The sequence below is a fragment of the Garra rufa genome, chromosome 15, assembly GCF_049309525.1.
Source record: "Garra rufa chromosome 15, GarRuf1.0, whole genome shotgun sequence".
Classification (NCBI taxonomy): domain Eukaryota; kingdom Metazoa; phylum Chordata; class Actinopteri; order Cypriniformes; family Cyprinidae; genus Garra; species Garra rufa.
Genome location: NC_133375.1, coordinates 2,623,353 through 2,641,455, shown reverse-complemented (window position 1 = coordinate 2,641,455; position 18,103 = coordinate 2,623,353). Strand labels below are relative to the sequence as shown.

At 32.4% G+C, this 18,103-nt stretch overlaps 1 protein-coding gene across 1 annotated transcript in view; it reads right to left on the bottom strand.

Annotated features, from left to right (window-relative positions):
* tcf7l1b (transcription factor 7 like 1b) overlaps nucleotides 1–18,103 on the bottom strand; it is a 37,513-nt gene that overhangs the window by 4,909 nt on the left and 14,501 nt on the right. Inside the window, exons 4-5 of the mRNA XM_073819135.1 lie at nucleotides 15,206–15,289; nucleotides 1,889–2,057 (exon numbers count right to left, since the gene is read on the bottom strand). Coding sequence (XP_073675236.1) covers nucleotides 1,889–2,057; nucleotides 15,206–15,289 — 253 coding nt within the window. The remainder of the gene's footprint in view (nucleotides 1–1,888; nucleotides 2,058–15,205; nucleotides 15,290–18,103) is intronic.

Below are 18,103 nucleotides of genomic sequence, written 5' to 3'. Positions count from 1 at the left end.
TGCAGTTGTGAGAAAAAAAAAGTCAGAATTGTGAGATAAAATCTTACAATTCTGACTATTTCTTGCATTTGTGACGTTATATCTCACAATTCTGACTTTATATTTATATTATTATTATTATTATTATTATTATTATTATTATGTTGAAAACAGCTGAGAATATTTTTTTTTAGGTTTCTTTGATGGATATAAATTTCAGAAGAACAGCATTTATCTGAAATAGAAATCTTTTATAACATTAAAAATGTTTTTATCATCACTTTTGATCAATTTAAAGCATCCTTGCTAAATAAAAAATATTAATTTTATATAATTTCTTTCCCCCAAAAATGTATTGGATCTTTCTATTCATCAAGGAATCCTGAAAAAAAGAACTTAACCGTTTAAAATATTGAAAATAATAATATTAATAACAATAATAGTATAATAATAAATGTTTTTTAAACAGCAAATCAGCATATTAGAATGATTTCTGAAGGATCATGTGACACTGAAGACTGGAGTAATGATGTTGAAAATTTAGCTTTGATCACACTAATAAATTAAATATTAAAATATATTCAAATAGAAAACAGTTATTTTAAATAGTAAAAATATTTCAAAATTTTAGTTTTACTATAATTCTGACTTTATAACATGTAATTGCGAGTTTATACCTTACAATTCTGACTATTTCTTGCAATTGTAACTTTATATCTCGCATTTCTGACTTTATAACTCACAATTGCAAGTTTATATCTCATATTTCTGAGAAAAAGTAGTCAGAATTGTGAGTTTGTATCATACAATTCTGAGACAAAGTCAGTTTTTTTATTTTTTATTTAGTAGTGGAAACAGTCCATATAATTCTGTAAATCTTTTTTATCTTCATTTTCTGGATTACATTGTAATATATTTTAATAATATTTAATTAATATTTTATAAAGATTAATCACATTTTATAAAGATAAAATAAAAAATAAAAGAGATAAAAAATAAATTCTGGTAAATAATTCTTCTGATAAACATTCCTTAAATATTGTTTTAATAATATTTTTATTAGTAGTAGTAACACTATCATTACACTAAGTATTATTTCTGTCATTTAAACCAAACATTTATTTTAAAGGGGTTGCCGTGAAGACCTTTACGTTTCTGTTTGTATAAGATATGATGATGGTTTTTCTCAAAACCATTGGGTTTTTGATTATTGTTGCACATAGCACAAACTTTAGAGTCACAAATCTTAACAACCACTGCTCTAATTTACTAAATAACACAGAAGAGAAGAAATTGTTGAATTAAGTCGTTAATTTGTTTTCTATGTGTACAAAAAGTGCTCTTATAGCTTCATAAAATTACGGTTGAACCACTGATGTCTCATGGACTATTTTAACAATGTCCTTACTACCTTTCTGGGCCATGAAAGTGTCAGTTGCATTGCTGTCAATGCAGGGTCAGAAAGTTTTTCATTTTATTAAAAACATCTTAATTTGAGTTTTAAAGATGAACAAAGGTCTTTCAGGTTTGGAACGAGATGAAAGTGAGCTATTAATGAACAAAATTCAATAGTCGAAAAAAGTAGAGATCATGGATGGTAAAAAATGGCACGGTGTTTTGAGTTGTTTTAGTCGTGGAGAAAGTGATTCAGATTAAAACAAGCCTTTTGGTGAAAAAAAAAATTGGAAAAGGTTGATCAATGTACTATAAAGTCTTAAACAAAACGTCTTAATTTCATACCAGCTAAGTCAAATATTTAGTTTTCTGACATCTTGATCAAAATCCTGTCAACAGGGGGCAGACTACAGCGGGGACGGTCAATCTGTGGCGCTGAAAGACCCACCAGCTTTTAAAATTCACTAACAAGCTGTCAACTATTTCCCAGCAGTCACTGCCAAGCTGAGGGCACTTTGGTATTCACTATCTACAGGGCACGGGTGTGAGAGTACGTGGAAAAAATCAGAGCTGCAGAAGGGAGAGCTAAACGCTGTTAGTGTGGGTCCGGAGCTGGCCGAGGTCTGTGGCGGTCTGGCCAAGAGGGCACGGCTCTGCTGGGCCGGGCAGAGGAGAGCGGCCCGCTGTTGGCCGAGGAGGCCGTGTTCAAGAGGGGTAGGAGCATTTCGCTCAGCCAAACATGATTCTCAATCCTTCACATCTGAGATAAATTACTAGGCAAACAGCCCCTGGGTACAAGAGTAACCAACAAACTAAACAACCTCCTGAGTCCTCTGTGTGTGTCTCTGTGTGTGTGTGTGTGTGTGTGTGTGTGTGTGTGTGTTGCTCTCTCCTTTCCAGTGGGAGGTTCTTAGTCTTTGAGGAGTCTTTACAAAAAAAGAAGGAAAGAAAAAAAAAAGGGACAGAAAAAGAAAAGAAGGGAAAAAGGAGAATGCATGGCATGCTGGGATAGCTGAGGCTTGTTTGTCACTGAGGCAGGAAGCGGATGTAAGAGTGGGCAGAACATGACATCAGCATTTTGAGGGGCAAACACACACACACACACACACACACACACACACACACACACACACACACACACACACACACACACACACACACACACACACACACACACACACACACACACACACACACACACACACACACACACACACACACAAAAAAGCTTAGGTAGACTGAGTGAAACAAATGTAAAACAAATACAAACAAATACAAACATAATGGAAAAGGAAATAACAATTACTGAAATTTAATTACCATTCATTTTAAACTAAATTAATAATAGAAATTCACAACAGAAATTAAAATATATGTGTGTTCATAAATAGATTTTGGAACTGTTTTTTAAGGGAAAATGAGGCAGATTCGAACCTGCACTGACTGTACGAGCATTGCAACTCAATGTGATGGACCACTAGACCATGGGATAAATATTAAATAAAAAACAACCAGAATGACCTTTTAAATCCTATGATATTAGTTCTATTTTTTCCCAAATTCAAATTTTTAATGTCAATTTATCTCAAAATAATGTAATACAAGTTTAAAATCAGTCAAAAGTTTTTGAACAGTAAGATATTAAATTTTTTTTTTAAATCTGCTCACCAAGACTGCATTTATTTGATCCAAAGTACAGCAAAACTCTACTTTAAAAAAATATATTTTTGCTATTTAAAATAACTGTTTTCTATTTGAATATATTTTAAAATGTAATTATTGCTGTGATTTCAAAGCTGAATTTTTAGCATCTTTACTCTATACATGATCCTTCAGAAATCATTCTAATATTCTGATTTGCTGCTCAAAAAACATTTATTATTATACTGAAAACAGCCGAGTATCATTTTTTCAGGTTTCTGTGATGAATAGAAAATTCAGAAGAAGAATTTATCTGAAATAGAAACCTTTTGTAACATTATAAATGTCTTTATCACCACTTTTGACCAATTTAAGGCATCCTTGCTAAATAAAAAGTATTCAATTCTATAATTTCTTCTAACATTATACAAAATATATTTCTTATATTTTGTGTAATGTTACAAAAGTTTTTTTTTAATGTCAGATAAATGCTGATCTTTAGTTCTTTCCATTCTTCAAAAAATGTACTCAACTGTTTTAAATATTGATAATAGTAATAAATGTTATAATAATAAATCAGCATATTAGAATGATTTCTGAAGGATCATGTGATATTGAAGAATGATGCTGAAAATGTAGCTTTGATCACAGGAATAAATTACATTTTAAAATTTATTGAAACAGAAAACAGTTATTTTAAATAGTAAAAATATTTCTGCTTTTACCATATTTTGGATCAAACATTAAAAATCTCACTGTTCAAAAACCTTTGACTGGTAGCTTATATTATACAGGCCCTATGAAATTAGTTTTGTTTATTCTTCAAAATATGCGTTTTTTTCTTAATTGGATTTAGTTTTAATAGTGTAAATAAATTTTAATTATCAGAAATAATGTCTAAACAACTGAATTTGTAAAAACAACAATTGGGCGCTAAGAAATTGTGTTTTGTATTACATTTTTTCTAGTAATCAAAAGACGAAATTAATAAAAATAAAAATATTATACAACCAAGTTTAAAACATGAAAGAAAATTGTGATTATTCATCAAAACATGACATTTTAATAATAATAACAACTATGATTATTATGACTATCATATAGAGACGTACATTCTACTATACAATAGTACTATACTGTATCTGTCATAATTACTTTAAGTCTTATTTCGGTGGGCTGTAGTGAAGAGCATTGCAGAAATCAGAGCACTGCCTCAGGGCTTCAATATGCAAAAACAAGTCCATATGAACACAAAAGACCACATATATAGATTTTTAGATGCTACTGACATCTCAGTGTTTTTTTGTGCATGGGAGTTTTTTCAGTGCGTAATGCAACATAAATCTCAAAAGTTTGAGAGAAAATGAGTGAGAAAGACAGAGGATCATGGAAATGTGTGGCTGTTCCTTACTTCAAGAGCCACAATTCTCCACTGTGTTGTACTGAGAAACTCCCACGCAATCGGTGGTTGGTTGTGTACAATATGGATCCCAATCCTCAAACCACAAAGCTTTCCCATCTGAGGCCTCGTCACTAGACTAACTTAATCAACTGGCCTAGCTTATCACATGCGGACACACAGTAAAACAGTGAGGACTCAGTTGTATTCACACAGACAGACACACACACTAAAGGTGGTGCAGTAGAATACCAAGCAAACCTGTCTCCTGAATTATTGAACGTTGTGGAGTGAACAGAATAACACATTAGCATAGCAACCTTACGGGCTCAATCTGACAAAACTCGGCGTGCAAGTGCGTTTGTGGGAGGATGTGGGATTGGGAACGAAATAAAGGATGAATACTAACAGTGAATTGTCCTGTTTGTTTAATCCAACTCTGTTGTTTTGTGCAACTGTCTGTATTTGGAGGTCAAACGTGAAATTTTCCACTGTAATTGACTGGGATTGTAAAGGGAGAACATAACATGTTGAGGAAACGAAGGTGAACGGAGAGTGCATCAAGAAATGATGCACGATGGACTCAAACCCATGTTGCCTGACTGAGCACCACAAAATGTCACAACACTCGCTTTAGTTCTCAAATCAAAAGAATAAAAGACTCATTATGAGATTTAAAGTCACAATTACAAAAAATTAAAATGATTGCTATTAAAAGAAAATATATATATATATATATATTTTAATTGTTTCCTGCAATTGTGACTTTCATGTAACTTTCATTGTAAACTGCAACTGCGAGAAATAGTTACCATTCGGAAAAAAAGCAACAACTGAGATAATCAAAAAGTTGCATTTCCAAGAGAGTTGCAACTGAGTAGCAATTGCAAGAAATTGTTGCAATTTTGACAAGTCACAACTGTGAAATATAAAGTAGCCATTATAAAAAATAAATTTGCAATTCCAAATAAACTCACAACAGAGATATGAGTTAGAAAAAAATAGCAATTTCGAGAAACTGATGAAATTTCGATACAACTGAGAAAGTAGCAATTATAAAAAAAAGTTGCAATTCCTAAAAAAAGTTGCAATTCCAAAAAAAAATCTTAAGTGAGAGATGAGGCAATTACAAGAAAATGTTGCCATTTCGATAAAGTCGCAATTGTGAGACAAAGTAGAAATTCTAAAAAAAAGAAGTTGCAATTCCAAATAAGTCGCAACTGAGAGATACGAGGTAGCAAAAAGTAGCAGTTACGAGAAATTGATGCAATTATGATACAAAGTCACAACTGTGAGATATAAAGTAGCGATTCTAAGAAATGAATTTGCAATTAAAAAAGAGCAATTTCGAGAAACTGACAAAAATTGACACAACTGAGAAAGTAGCAATTATAAAAAAAGTTGCAATTCCAAAAAAACTCGCAAGTGAGAGATGAGGCAATAATGAGAACTTGATGCAATTCCGATAAAAAGTCGCAATTGTGAGATATAAAGTAGCAATTCTAAGAAATAAAGTTGCAATTCCAAAAAAGGTTGCAACCGAGAGATATGAGGTAGCAAAAAGTAGCAAGTACAAGAAATTGTTGCAATTCTGATAAAAAGTTGCAACTGTGAAATATAGTAGCAATTATAAGAAATAGTTGCAATGCCAAAAAAAAGTCATAACTGAGAGATAAGGTAGCAAAAAGTCGAGCTTTCTTGTCATTCCGCTACATGTGTGGACATACAGTGGAACGAAATGGACCACGGTGCTACTTAAACAAATATAAACGTACAACACTAGATGTAAGAGCAATTTTTTAAACCTATACATAGCTAACTTACTGAAGCGGTAATCTAACTATACATATACTATAAATAGTTAACAATACACATTAAATAAGACAGACTATACAAGTACTTTACATAATACTATACAATATTGTGCAAGATATTGTGCAAAAGAGGTATTAAGGTTGAAAAGCAAGTAGTGCAGTATGACTTGATGCATTCACAAGTAAACATTTATGTTGTCTTGTTGATTCCTTGTAACATGGAGTGTTTAAGAAAGTGCCTGGTGCATATAGAGAGAAGAGTGTTTTTCTACAGGTGGTTTGTCTAGCCCACTCACCTGTGTATAGCACACTGAGAATTTCAGTGTTTTTGAAACATGGAGTGTTTGTGAGAAAGTGTCTGGAGCATATAGAGGAGAAAGAGTGTGTTTTCTACAGGTGGTTTGTTCAGCCCACTCACCTGTGTGTAGCACACTCAGAATGTTTTTTTAGCAATTACGAAAATTGTTGCAATTCCGATAAAAAGTCACAACTGTGAGATGTAAAGTAGCAATTCTAAGAAATTAAGCTGCAATTCCAAAAAAAAAGTCGCAGCTGTGAGATATGAGATAGCAAAAAGTAGCAGTTACGAGAAAATTGTTACAATTCCGATAAAAAGTCACAACTGTGACATAAAGTAGCAACTCTAAGAAATGAAGTTGCAATTAAAAAAGAGGCATCAAAAAATAGCAAGTAGAAGAAATTGTTGCAATTTTGATAAAAAGTTGCAACTGTGAAATATAGTAGTAATTCTAAGAAATAAAGTTGCAATGCCAAAAAAAAAAAAAAAAATCGCAACTAAAAGATTTCGAAAAAAGTAGCAATTTTAAGAAACTGTCGCTATTCTGATAAAAAGTTGATAAAGTAGCAATTATAAAAAAAGTTGCAATTCCAAAAACTCACAAGTGAGAGATGAGGTAGCAAAAAAAAAAAGCAAACATGAGAAATTGTTGCAACTCCAAAAAAAATTTCGCAACAGCTTTATTTCTTAGAATTACTACCTCATCTCTCACTTGTGACTTTTTTGGAATTGCAACTTTTTTTTAAATTGCTACTTTTTCAGTTGCAACTTTTTATTGGAATTGCGACAATCTTCGTAATTGCTACTTTTTGCTACCTTATCTCTCAGTTGTGACTTTTTTTTGGCATTGCAACTTTATTTCTTAGATTTACTACTATATTTCACAGTTGCAAGTTTTTAATCGGAATTGCAACTATTTTTGTACTTGCTACTTTTTGATACCTCTTTTTAAATTGCAACTTCATTTCTTAGAATTGCTACTTTATATCTCACAGTTGTGACTTTTTTTTTAATTGCAACTTTTTTTATAATTGCTACTTTCTCAGTTGCGACTTTTAATTTTTAGACTGAATTGGACATGAGCATCTATAAAAAAATTTATCGGAATTGCAACAATTTCTTGTACTTGCTACTTTTTAATACCTCTTTTCAAATTGCAACTTAATTTCTTAGAATTGCTACTTTATATCTCACAGTTGTGACTTTTTATCAGAATTGCAACAATTTCTCGTAAATGTTACTTTTTGCTACCTCATATCTCACAGTTGCTACTTTTTTTTTTAATTGCAACTTTTTTTAAATTGCTACTTTTTCAGTTGCAACTTTTTATTGGAATTGCGACAATCTTCGTAATTGCTACTTTTTGCTACCTTATCTCTCAGTTGTGACTTTTTTTTGGCATTGCAACTTTATTTCTTAGATTTACTACTATATTTCACAGTTGCAAGTTTTTATCGGAATTGCAACTATTTTTGTACTTGCTACTTTTTGATACCTCTTTTTAAATTGCAACTTCATTTCTTAGAATTGCTACTTTATATCTCACAGTTGTGACTTTTTTTATAATTGCTACTTTCTCAGTTGCGACTTTTAATTTTTAGACTGAATTGGACATGAGCATCTATAAAAAAATTTATCGGAATTGCAACAATTTCTTGTACTTGCTACTTTTTAATACCTCTTTTCAAATTGCAACTTAATTTCTTAGAATTGCTACTTTATATCTCACAGTTGTGACTTTTTATCAGAATTGCAACAATTTCTCGTAAATGTTACTTTTTGCTACCTCATATCTCACAGTTGCGACTTTTTTTTTAATTGCAACTTTTTTTAAATTGCTACTTTTTCAGTTGCAACTTTTTATTGGAATTGCGACAATCTTCGTAATTGCTACTTTTTGCTACCTTATCTCTCAGTTGTGACTTTTTTTTGGCATTGCAACTTTATTTCTTAGATTTACTACTATATTTCACAGTTGCAAGTTTTTATCGGAATTGCAACAATTTTTGTACTTGCTACTTTTTGATACCTCTTTTTAAATTGCAACTTCATTTCTTAGAATTGCTACTTTATATCTCACAGTTGTGACTTTTTTTTTAATTGCAACTTTTTTATAATTGCTACTTTCTCAGTTGTGACTTTTAATTTTTAGACTGAATTGGACATGAACTTCTATACAGTTTTTTATCGGAATTGCAACAATTTCTTGTACTTGCTACTTTTTAATACCTCTTTTCAAATTGCAACTTAATTTCTTAGAATTGCTACTTTATATCTCACAGTTGTGACTTTTTATCAGAATTGCAACAAATTCTCGTAAATGTTACTTTTTGCTACCTCATATCTCACAGTTGCGACTTTTTTTTTTTTAATTGCAGCTTTTTTATAATTGCTACTTTCTCAGTTGTGACTTTTAATTTTTAGACTGAATCGGACATGAGCTTCTATAAATTGGGCTCCAGTGGAGTCACAATATATTCTAATATCGGCTTTATTGGCTGAAATATATAACACTTAATATTTAATTGAACAGGCTCTTCTTATTGATTGAATAAGCTAACAATTTCAACAATAAAGAGACGTTTAATCATCAACCCATGATCAACACATTAAAAACAATCTTCATCTTCAGTATCACACATGTGATATTTTTCAGCTTCGCTGTAGACACTTGTTGTTTGGTGATAGTTTTCACTCCCGTAGGTCATATTCACAGCGCCGTTCTCCTCTATAAATAAAAAACCTTAAATAAAAGACACACCTGAGCTCACCCTCCAGTCACCGTTTTCACGCCCTGATGCAAATTTTCCTCATCGCAGCCTGACATTCAAGATCAGATGTTGTTCTCAAACAAACCTCCAGCCAACGCCAAGGTTAAGCAAATCCCTTCGCTACAGCTGTCGGCCGTAAAAAGGGCCAGAGAGGGGCGTCCGGGCGGAGGAACGCCACGGGAAGGAAGACTGCGTTCTCATCAAATCCTCAATACTCGCTGTTCAAGTACAGCTAATTTGATTGGCATTACCCGTCTACACGTTGCATTTTGTGCTGATCCCGTAATGCGAGAGCATGCATTTTATAACGTGATATTAAGTAAATACAATAAAGGCCAAATGGCCGATGAAACAAGGCTCTCTGTGTGTTTTAAGGACAATCTCATGGTGTGCTTCAGAGGTTAGAGCGAGTTCAGGGGTTACTGTGACAAAGCGAGTCTGAGGCGGATAGAGGAGACTGAAACAAACACACACAACTGAATGCCCTCCGGCTGCCAAAGACTCAATGATGACATTGTCAGTCATCCGTCTGTATTTATTATGTCATAATTTATTATGTCTCCCTGTCACAAGGAGGTTCAGACTGAGTAAGAGCAACAAATCAGTCATTAAAAACAACTAATAGCTGCTAAGTGGCTGAACTGTTCTTTAAGGGCTGGGAAGAACTGCTAATGAGGTAATGCTTTAATAATTAATTGCACTGATTAGTCATACAACTTCATCATATTTATTTTCAGATAAAGGGAAAACCTAATTGTTTACAATGTCATGAGACTCTGACTCACATATTTTCACAGACGGACGGTGGTCCCAAAAGTATTTGGACACGAATGCCACACTTCTATTATAACATCAATAAATTATTTCTTTGACTTTAATTAGGACGAAAACTAGCACAAACACACTATTAAGCAAACTTTTCACCGGAGACTAAACTTAGAAGAAAAGTGAATATTATCTAAAGCAATGATATTTAGACAATTTTAAAGAGTAACTAAAAAAAAAAAACTTTCCCAATTCGTTTACTTTATTCTATTTTATAATTTTGTTCATTTTTACAATATATTTAACATTAAAGAACAAGTTTCACAATTAATTTTTACAGTAGACAAGACTTTTTTATTCTTAAATTCAATGTGGATCATCTATTTTAGCAATTTGTTAACAACTTTTACAATTCATTTTACATTATACATCACTTTTCTAATCTGAAATTCAGTGTGGATTATCTGTTTTATAATTTTGTTAACAATAATTTTTACAATAAATTTTATATTAAACAACACTTTTCTATTCTTGAATTCAATGTGGATTATCCATTTTATAATTTTGTTAATTTTTTACAATTAATTTTACATTAAACAACACTTTTCTATTCTTAAATTCAATGTGAATTATCCATTTTATAATTTTGTTAATTTTTACAATTTATTTTACATTAAACAATACTTTTCTATTCTTAAATTCAAGGTGGATTATCTGTTTTACAATTTTGTTTATTTTTTACAATATTTTACATTAAACAACACTTTTCTATTCTGAAACTCTTAAATCTGGATTATCCATTTTAAAATTTTATTACCAATAATTTTCACAATAAATGTTACATTAAACAACACTTTTTTAATTCAACTCAATGTGGATTTTTTTTTAACAATTGTTATTTTTTACAATAAATTTGACATTAGACAACACTTTTCTATTCTTACATTCAATGTGGATTATCTATTATCTATTTCACATCTTACAATTAATTTAACATTAAACAATTATCCTATTATTAAATTTAATGTTGGTTTTCTATATTTTTTTTTTATTTTTTTACCATTCTTTACAATACAATTTATATTAAACAACATTTATATTCTTAAATTTGATGTAGATGATCTTTGTTAACAATTTTTACAATGAAATTTACATTAAACAACACGTATAGTCTTAAATTCAATGTGGATTATTCATTTGATAATTTTTACAGTACATTTTATATTAAACACTTTAATGTTCTTAAATTTAATGTGTATTATCCATTTCATAATGTTCGTTGATTATTTACAATATATTTAACATTAAACAATCATATATTAGAGTGTTTGACTTTTAACGGTCATATCCGCGAGCAGAAAAGTCGCTCTTTCACCTACTCTGCATTCAAACTGGTTTAGTACGGGTCAGTCCGCCTGACTTACCATCTGAATTTCCTCACGTTGTGTGTTTACATGTTTCATCGACACAATCTCGCACACACATACTTACATGCTCCACCACAGCCAGAATGTAACGCTCTGGTTCAATTTATCACCTCTCATCAGCTCACCAGAGGTGAATCAACCACACAGGTCTGCTGAGGACACAAACTACCATCCTGCAAACCTTATGACCTGCAACCAGCCTGACTGGAATTCACACAGATCTACCCAACAGGGAAGCTTGTTCTTATCCATGAGCGATCACTGTACACTAAGGAGTGGCATATATGTACCATGCATTCAGGTTTGAGCCAGAATCACGATGGGAAAACAGCTTTCATTGCTTGTAATGTACCTGCAGGCAACCAAAACTGCTTGATAAGTGACCATGTAGAAAATTACAAAATATATGCGTTTTTCTATCAATTCTGTTTCTCACAAATTCTGTTTTTAAGATATAAATGCTGAATTATGAGAAACAGAATTGTGAGAATGCAGAATTATGAGATATAAATACATAACTACGAGATACAAACGCAGAAGTATAAGATATTTATGCAGAACTGAGATAAAATTGTGAGAACAGAGTTATGAGATAAATACAGAATTATTAATTATTACGAGATATAAATGCATAATTATGTGATATAAATGCATAACTATGAGATATATATATGCAGAATTATGAGAGATAAGCAGAATTACAAAATATAATTCTGCGTTATTATCTCAATTCGGTTTCTCACAATTCTGTTTATGAAATATAAATGCGTATGAGATAGTAATAAAGTATGAGATATAAACAGAATTGTGATAATGCAGAATTATGAGATATAAATCATAACTGAGATATTTATGTAGAATTATAAGATAAACATAATTGTGAGATAAAGAAGCATAATTACGAAATAAATGCTGAAGTATGAGATATAAACAGAATTGTAAGAAACAGAATTATGAGATATAAACGCAGAACTACGAGATATAAATGCAGAAGTACAAGATATTTATGCAGAATTATGAGATAAACAGAGTTGTGAGATAAAGAAGCATAATTACGAGATATAAATGCAGAAGTATGAGATATAAAAAGAATTGTAAGAAACAGAATTATGAGATATAAACGCAGAACTACGAGATATAAATGCTGAAGTGTGGGATATAAACATAATTATAAGTTAGAAAAGTCAGAATTGAGATACAAAACAAAATTGCAAGCTACAAATGTTTAATTCTGACAAAGAACATTCAGAATTGTGACAATTATAAAACAGAATTGAGACAAATGCAGAATTCTAAAAAGAAAATTCTGAATTCTAATGCTGATGATACACTGGGAATAGGGCTGCACGATATTGGGAAAAAATTACATTGCGATGTATTTTTTTCTTGCGATATATATTGCGATGTGTACAAATTCATTTATGTTCATCAGGTTGTTTTGAACTGCTTAAAAATCAAATAATAATTCAAGAATAATTGGGGTAATTTTGTAAGCATTTTCAAAGAATAAAAAAATGGAGAAGTACAGTTTAATCAAAACCCTGAAATAAAATACTTTTTAAAGCTTATTTTGGGTAGTTTCATAAACAGTTTGACTCACCTTATTCACTGTCAATGCAGGCAAATCAAGGCTCTAATATGAAATGAATAATGAATGTCGCTTTTACCCTGATGAAAGGGAAATCAGCTTCTTCCTTTCACGAAAAACATTAAAAGCTTAGCCAAGATGGAGGAACAGCTGATCATAGCTGTTACAGGGATAACATTTTTTAGCAGCAGAGCTACTGCAAGCAATTTTTAGTTTTGGAAATCCATTTATCTTTGTTTATTTATCTTTGCTGAAACTTCCACGCGTTTTTAGGCGCGACATGTGAACGGTCCCTTCAATTCGTAGTGTTTCCGCAAGTTGTGGCAACAACTGCCAGGCACTCCTGACAAAGCACCTGTTTTTGGTCAGCAGCATCCTTTTTGTATCCAAAATACTTCCATATGACCGACGTTGCGTTTCTTTTTGCGACCAAATCTTCCATTTCGGCGCTTTTCTCCCGTCCCGCGCTCATTTCGCCATTGCGCACACAGAGACTGCATGCATGAAGTAAGTGAAGCAACGTGTGCATTGTAGTTTTTAAAGAACCTTTAAACATGAGTTAATTACTTTATTTTAGACAAATATAGATCCGTGAATTGAAAGTTTAGAAATATAGAAAGTACATTTTTAACCCTTTAGCTCGTACGATCACACCGGTGTGATTTGTCTTGGCTGGTCCCTGAAGCGTACGATCACACCGGTGTGATTCGAACATTCGCCGCATCACGTGATCAGCTGCTGAATTCAAATCTGTTTTGGCGCTTTAACCGGCGCTGAGCCAGATCGGACGCGCTGAGTGCTTGTCATATTATCACAACTATTTAGGATGAATTTGCGTGTTGTAAATCCCGCAGCTCGGATTCAGCGCAAACATGGCGGCGCCCATCACCCGGTATAGATTAACTAACGCGGTCATTATAAAAGTGTTTCAACTTTTAAATACATTTACTTGCACATATTTCGAAATCGGAATATCAGATATTTCATAATATAGTGAGTATGCTTGTGAATATTAATAATAAAAAAGGAAAAACGAAATAAAAGCGACCCATGTGTCTTACAGTGCTGTTGTGGCTGCGGTGTGTCACATGACGCGTCGCCATGGAAACAGTAATGCGAAACATTCTAAAATAACGGTCACCTAAAAAAAACTCACTCTTTGGGGTTAGACAGAATATTTTAAACTCACGTGTGAAAATGTTAAATCAGACACACATATTTTTTTTTTTTGCCCTGCATCGTGACTGCCACGATGTGACTATCGCGCATCGCGATGACGATGCTGAAACGATCTATCGTGCAGCCCTACTGGGCAACTTTTTGAGCAATGTTGCCGGGCAACTTTGGCAAAATGTTGCCATAAACGGGCAGCCAGGTGTGATACAGAGCCCACAACAGATCTAAATTTTCCAGATAGAAATGTGTTACCCATTTTTAATGAGAAAGTGCCCAAGCAACATTGCTCAAAAAAAGTTGCCCGATAAAATTGCTCAAAAAGTTGCCGCGTGTATCATCAGCATAAGTTATAAATGCAGAATTAAGAGATATAAACGCTGAATTGCAAGCTACAAATGCTAAGTTGTGAGACAAAAATGCAGAAATTCTAAAAAGGAAAGTCAATTATAAGACATAAATGCTTAATTGTGAGATATAAACTATAAAAAAAAAATCAGAATTTTGAGATAAAATTTCGCAATTACCATTATTTTTTTGAATTCTCTTGCACAGTGGTTCTCAATCCTGGTCCTGGGGGACCCCTGCTCTGCACATTTTGCATGTTTCCCTTATTTAACACCTGATTGAGATCATCAGCTCATGAGGAGAGAGATCCATGAACTGAACTAATCAGCTAATGATCTCAGTCAGGTGTGTTAAATAAGGGAGACATGCAAAATGTGCAGAGCAGGGGTCCCCCAGGACCAGGATTGAGAACCACTGCTCTAGCAGAAACCAATAAAAAACACTCCAAGATATGTGCTAAAAAAATCCATGGTGTTTGTGCCATCTGTCTGCACAAAAAAATGCATCTAAGTTTTATATTATTTCCATCTAATGCAATGGCATATGAAGTGTCTACATACTTATTGTGCCCACTGTGTGTGTGCGCGGGCTCTCGTAAAATACTCACTAAGTGTCCTGGAGTAGGTGATCGTGAGTCTTTGAGTGCTGCCGTGCCTGGAACATCCAGAAGGGGCCATTTCATCTGCAGATACTGTCAAACACAACGAAAATGCATATCAGACACCAGCACCTCATATTAATTCACATTTCTTTCAAAATTGAATGGAAAAATTCAGGCACAAAACAGGTGCAGAAACTTCACCTCAGTGGGTGGCAAAGTCAACCAACACGTTTTGTCAGACCTGTTTACAATAGCACCTTTACAAAACGGAGGAGTGTGTGTGTCTAGACAGGTCTTGCAGATGACTAACTGCGGATGAATGAGTGAAACAAACGTCAAACTGAAAAGAGATCTTCCAGAATGAGATCTGCTTCTCAGAGGCTCATAAATAAATCGAACGGTCAGCGGAGAGCAATTCTATTCGCAAACACCTGTGTCTGTATCGTGTGTGTGTGTAACGGAGAGAGAGTGAGACTGTGAAATCTGTGTTTGTCGGAGAATGCGTTTCTCCCAGAGCCCAGTTGTGGGCGACTTTCGATGGAGAGAGAGAGAGTGTGCGTAAGGGACAGCTGAGAGGAAATCCCATGGAGAGAGGTGGGAAAACTGGACCGTGGTAAAAACACAGCCACATCTACAATGCTCAAGTGAATAGCCCTGCACTTTTGACCTCTTCCTTTATCACTTCGACTAGTGAACAAGCGAACATCGTCCCGCTCTCTTCGTGTGGCCCGGACTGCATGTACTCCACCGTGAGCCAAACAGGTGCACTGATACTAATGCACAATGCGTTTTGTTTTTTCGTTTTTAAATAAATGCAGCAGTTGTGTTCAGATCTTCTTGTTTTGCTCCATTTGGTCTTATGGTCATAGCTGAAGTCTCAGTGGAGTTCACTTACTTCAGACATCTGGTTTGTATATCAGTTTTTAACTGCCGGATACAGCAGATTTTCATGTGCACGGATTTCTTAAGGCTGCTCAAGAATTTTATATTTATTAAAACACATTTAGTTTGAGCTAATATTCTCAGAGTAGTATCTGAAGAAGCGTTTAAGCAAAGCGCATTGATCCCGTTCCCTTTCTTAATGCATGTTCTTTTAAAAAACTGGTGTAGGGTTTACTTTTAACTTGGAAATTATTAGTAAGCTATAATCACTATGAATTATATATATAAAATATGTGTTAAAGTGTTTGCTATATAGTTAAAAAAAAACCATTAACACTGAATTAAATGTGAAATTATGCAGTATGAAGATTGAAATAGTATTTTAGTGTTATGGTAATAATCTTAGTTTTATTCATCTTCAACGTCAAAAAAATAAACAAATACAAAAAAGTTTTTTTTATACATTAAAAATGAATAAAGCCAAAATGAAATAAGCCAGAAGAGCAGAGCCAACAATAAGGTGCAAATAGTTTTTTGTTTAGAGCCCATTACTGATAAATGGCTGATATTAAAACGGCATACCATTTAAAATAAAATATAAAATAATAAAAACTACTAATACTATTTAATAAAATAAAATAAAAGTATAAATACTATTTTTAATAAAAGAAAACGAAATCAAATAAATGGCTAATATTAACATTCCACATAATTTTCAATTAAAAAAATAAAAATAAAATACAAAATAAATGGCTGCTAATAAAATTCCATACCATTTTCAATTAAAATAAAATAAAAATGGCTGATATTAAAATTCCACACCATTTTCGATTAAAAAAAAAGGCTGATATTACAATTCCATACCATTTTCAATTCAAAGAAAATTAAAAGAAAATGAAATGAAAGAAAAGAAAAGGCTAATATTAAAATTCCATACCATTTTCAATTAAAAAATAAAATACAAAATAAAAAAAAAATATCTAATATTAAAACTCCATACCATCTTCAATAAAATAAAAGAAAAGAAAAGAAAAAAATGAAAGAAAAGAAAAGGCTAATATTAAAATTGCATACCATTTCAATAAAAAAATAAAATAAAATACAAAATAAATGGCTAATAACGAATTAAATTATATTTAATATTAAATAAATTGTATTGATATTAAAATTTCACACCATTTTCAAAATAAAATAAAAGGCTGATATTAAAATTCCATAGAATTTTCAATAAAATAAAATAAATCTCTGGTATTAAAATTGCACATTATTACATACAAATGCGTTAAAACGAAACAAATTGATTTAATTAATTGCATTTATAATTTAGGAATCACTTTATAATTGACAATAAGTAAGATGTGTATTTGTATTCAGTCAATAACCAAAATGGTATTTTCTATACCACTAAACCTTAATAAAATGGTCTTCTTTAATTAAATTGCTCTTTAACGAATTTAATTGTATTGTTTTTGTCCTAACTTTGATTGCAACATAACATTTTGTCATAAAGCGATAAAAGCTTTCATCCAAATGCAGTTTTAGCACATTATATGCAAAACACTAATGAAATCAAAACAGTTCGCAGTGCACTGATTGGATGATGGCCTCTCTTCAAATCAAATCAAGTTTCATCTTAATGCTCATTGGCTAATTATCCACATTGTTGTGCAATCAACATCTGACTTGGTCAAGACAAACTCTCCAGTCCACCTGCTCTGATTTCAAGCACAAATAAACATTATTTCACACTAATAAACATGATAATTGCATTTAATAAACTGGTTTTGTTATTAAGACTTGCTCACGACTGGAAATCCAGCCGGAAAACGCAAAGCATTCGATTGAATTAATGTGGGGTCCGGTCCACTTTTGAACCTTTACATCTTCGACCTTGCTTTCAAGCACAGCGCTCATAGGAAGGAAGTTTACACGGCTACGGTTAAAAATGGAAAAGACATTATAGCACAAAAGGAAGAGGGGAGGGAGCGGGAGGACAGAGAAAGAAAAAAAAAACACTTTCAG